This window comes from Cebus imitator, unplaced genomic scaffold (genome assembly GCF_001604975.1).
Source record: "Cebus imitator isolate Cc_AM_T3 unplaced genomic scaffold, Cebus_imitator-1.0 Scaffold263, whole genome shotgun sequence".
NCBI classification, from domain to species: Eukaryota; Metazoa; Chordata; class Mammalia; order Primates; family Cebidae; genus Cebus; species Cebus imitator.
In genome coordinates, this window is record NW_016107578.1 from 2875906 (window position 1) to 2878013 (window position 2108).

Consider the following 2108-nt stretch of genomic DNA (forward strand, 5'->3'; position numbering starts at 1 on the left):
GACTGGGTCTTGGTCTGTGCCCAGGCTGGTCTCAAACTCCTGGCCCCAAGTGATCCTCCTGCCCTGGCCTCCCACAGCACCCAGCCTCAGTATCTGTTTCTGAGGGAACAGGGGACATTTGGTCACAGACCCCCACCAGGAGGAGCCTGGGCCGTACCTGGGACTCATAGGGGAGGAAGGCAAGGTGAATCTCCTTCAATGTCTTCACCACTTTTGCCAGACGAGAGCGACCCAGCTCACTGAACAGGGGCTCGGGGCAGGCTGGGGTGAGGCAGGAGGGGGGTATCAGGCCAGAGCAGCCCCCACACATCTCCTCGCCCCAGACCCTGACACCCTGGGCTCCCCTCACTCACTGTCGGTGAAGAAGATATGGGCCGCTTTGTAGGTGAAGGTCGGGGTTCCCCGGAAGTCTGCGATCAAGGCCTGAACCGACTGGGGAAGGTGGGTCACTCTCTGGACCTGAGCCTACACCCGCAGGCTCGTTGTCTGCCCCCACCTCCCAGCCACTGCCCATCTGCCACCATATGCAAACACGGATAGACAGGGTCATGCATATGTGCACGTGCACACCAGCATCCACATGGGTACATGTGCACACACACACAGACATGCATACACAGATGCACAAACGTACACATGCACACATACACCTGTACACACATGCGTGCACATACACACGCTCACTCATGTAGGCACCTTCTCTGTGGGGCTCAGCAAATAAATGGCCTCCAGGCTGGGAATGGGTTCCCGCCGTTTGTTGATGTCTTCAACAACTGGGAGGAACAGAGGAAGGGACATGGGTGGGTGGCATCCAGGCAGGGCCACGTGGGGAGTCTCAGGTGTGGGGAGTTGGAGGCTTGGGGAGGAGGGCTGGATGCTTAGGGGCAACAGCAGGAGAAACACACCTAGGGGGTCACCCAGCTAAGAGCCACACGAGAGGGTTCTGTACACTTGGGGTTCTACAGACTTGGGGGTTCTGCAGCCAACTGGGTTCCCAAATTTACAGACAGGGAAACTGAGGTTCTCAGAGGACAGGCTCCCTCAGCACCTGTCCCTCAATGGCAAAGTGACTGGGGCACCTCCTGGAGTCACCCATCGAAGGCTCTGCATTCTTGGGTCCCCACATCCAAAGTCCACCCTGGAAGTCCCACACAGGGCTCCATGCAGGGGCTGCACGGTCAGGAAGGGGCTGCAGCCGAGGAGTCCTGCAGGGGAGGTCTGAAATTCGTGGGCTCCCGAGGTCAGCTTGCAACATTTAGGAAATGTACTTGGTCACATGATCTGGGCTGTCTGTGCAGCAGAGAGCTGTATACTTGGGAGTTCTGGACGATTTGAGGGGATCCTACACTCCAGGGCTGCACCCTGGGAACAGGGCACATTCAGGGGGTCCCGCACTCAGGTCCCATCTCACTGGGGACACGTTTACTCACTGGTGATGCCCTCAGCTAGGATGTCTGACATTTTGCAGCAGGAAGACAAGATGCGCATGCTAGGGTGATCCATGATAAGCACCTGTCCAGATGGATGGACAGATGGATGGAGAAGCAGGCGGAAGAGGCCACAGCTGGCCCCAGGAAGGGCCAAGGCAGTGGGAGGGGCAGTTTCAAGGGCTGGCTGGGCAGGAGGACCCAGGACCCATTCACCCAACTCCACCCCTGTGGACAGGCAGTTGTCAGGGTCTCCACATTCAGGGTGTTCCTCATGGGCCTGATCAGGGGCTACCTCTGGGTACCGAGGCATTTGCCTTGCCCATACCTTCCACTCCCCATCCTTCTTGACACTCCGAATAACTCCACTCAGAATTTCTGCAGGGAAGGGAGGGGAGGGGTCAGAATGCTGGTTCTCTGGTCCCACCACTGCCCCAAGTCTTCTCAGCCTTGGGGCTGAACCCCCATCTTAATTCCCATTTACTTTTTTTTTTTTTTTTCCAGACAGAGTCTCTGTGTCACCAGGCACCAGGCTGGAGTGAAGTGGTGCCATCTTGGCTCACTGTAACCTCCACCTCCCGAGTTCAAGCCTCAGCCTCCCGAGTAGCTGGGACTACAGGTGCACACCACCATGCCCAGTGACCTTGTGATCTGCCCGCCTTCGCCTCCCAAAGTGCTGGG

At 57.7% G+C, this 2108-nt stretch overlaps 1 protein-coding gene across 4 annotated transcripts in view; it reads right to left on the minus strand.

The window, feature by feature from the left end:
• The window catches only part of STXBP2 (syntaxin binding protein 2), a 10391-nt gene that overhangs the window by 6702 nt on the left and 1581 nt on the right, over window positions 1–2108 (minus strand). For 3 of the 4 annotated variants that reach the window (XM_017500155.2, XM_017500153.2, XM_017500157.2), the window contains exons 2-6: window positions 1756–1805; window positions 1431–1512; window positions 697–773; window positions 354–432; window positions 158–261 (exon numbers count right to left, since the gene is read on the minus strand). In XM_017500155.2, the coding sequence (XP_017355644.1) occupies window positions 158–261; window positions 354–432; window positions 697–773; window positions 1431–1512; window positions 1756–1805 (392 nt within the window). The remainder of the gene's footprint in view (window positions 1–157; window positions 262–353; window positions 433–696; window positions 774–1430; window positions 1513–1755; window positions 1806–2108) is intronic. The other variant, XM_017500154.2, reaches the window with a different exon arrangement.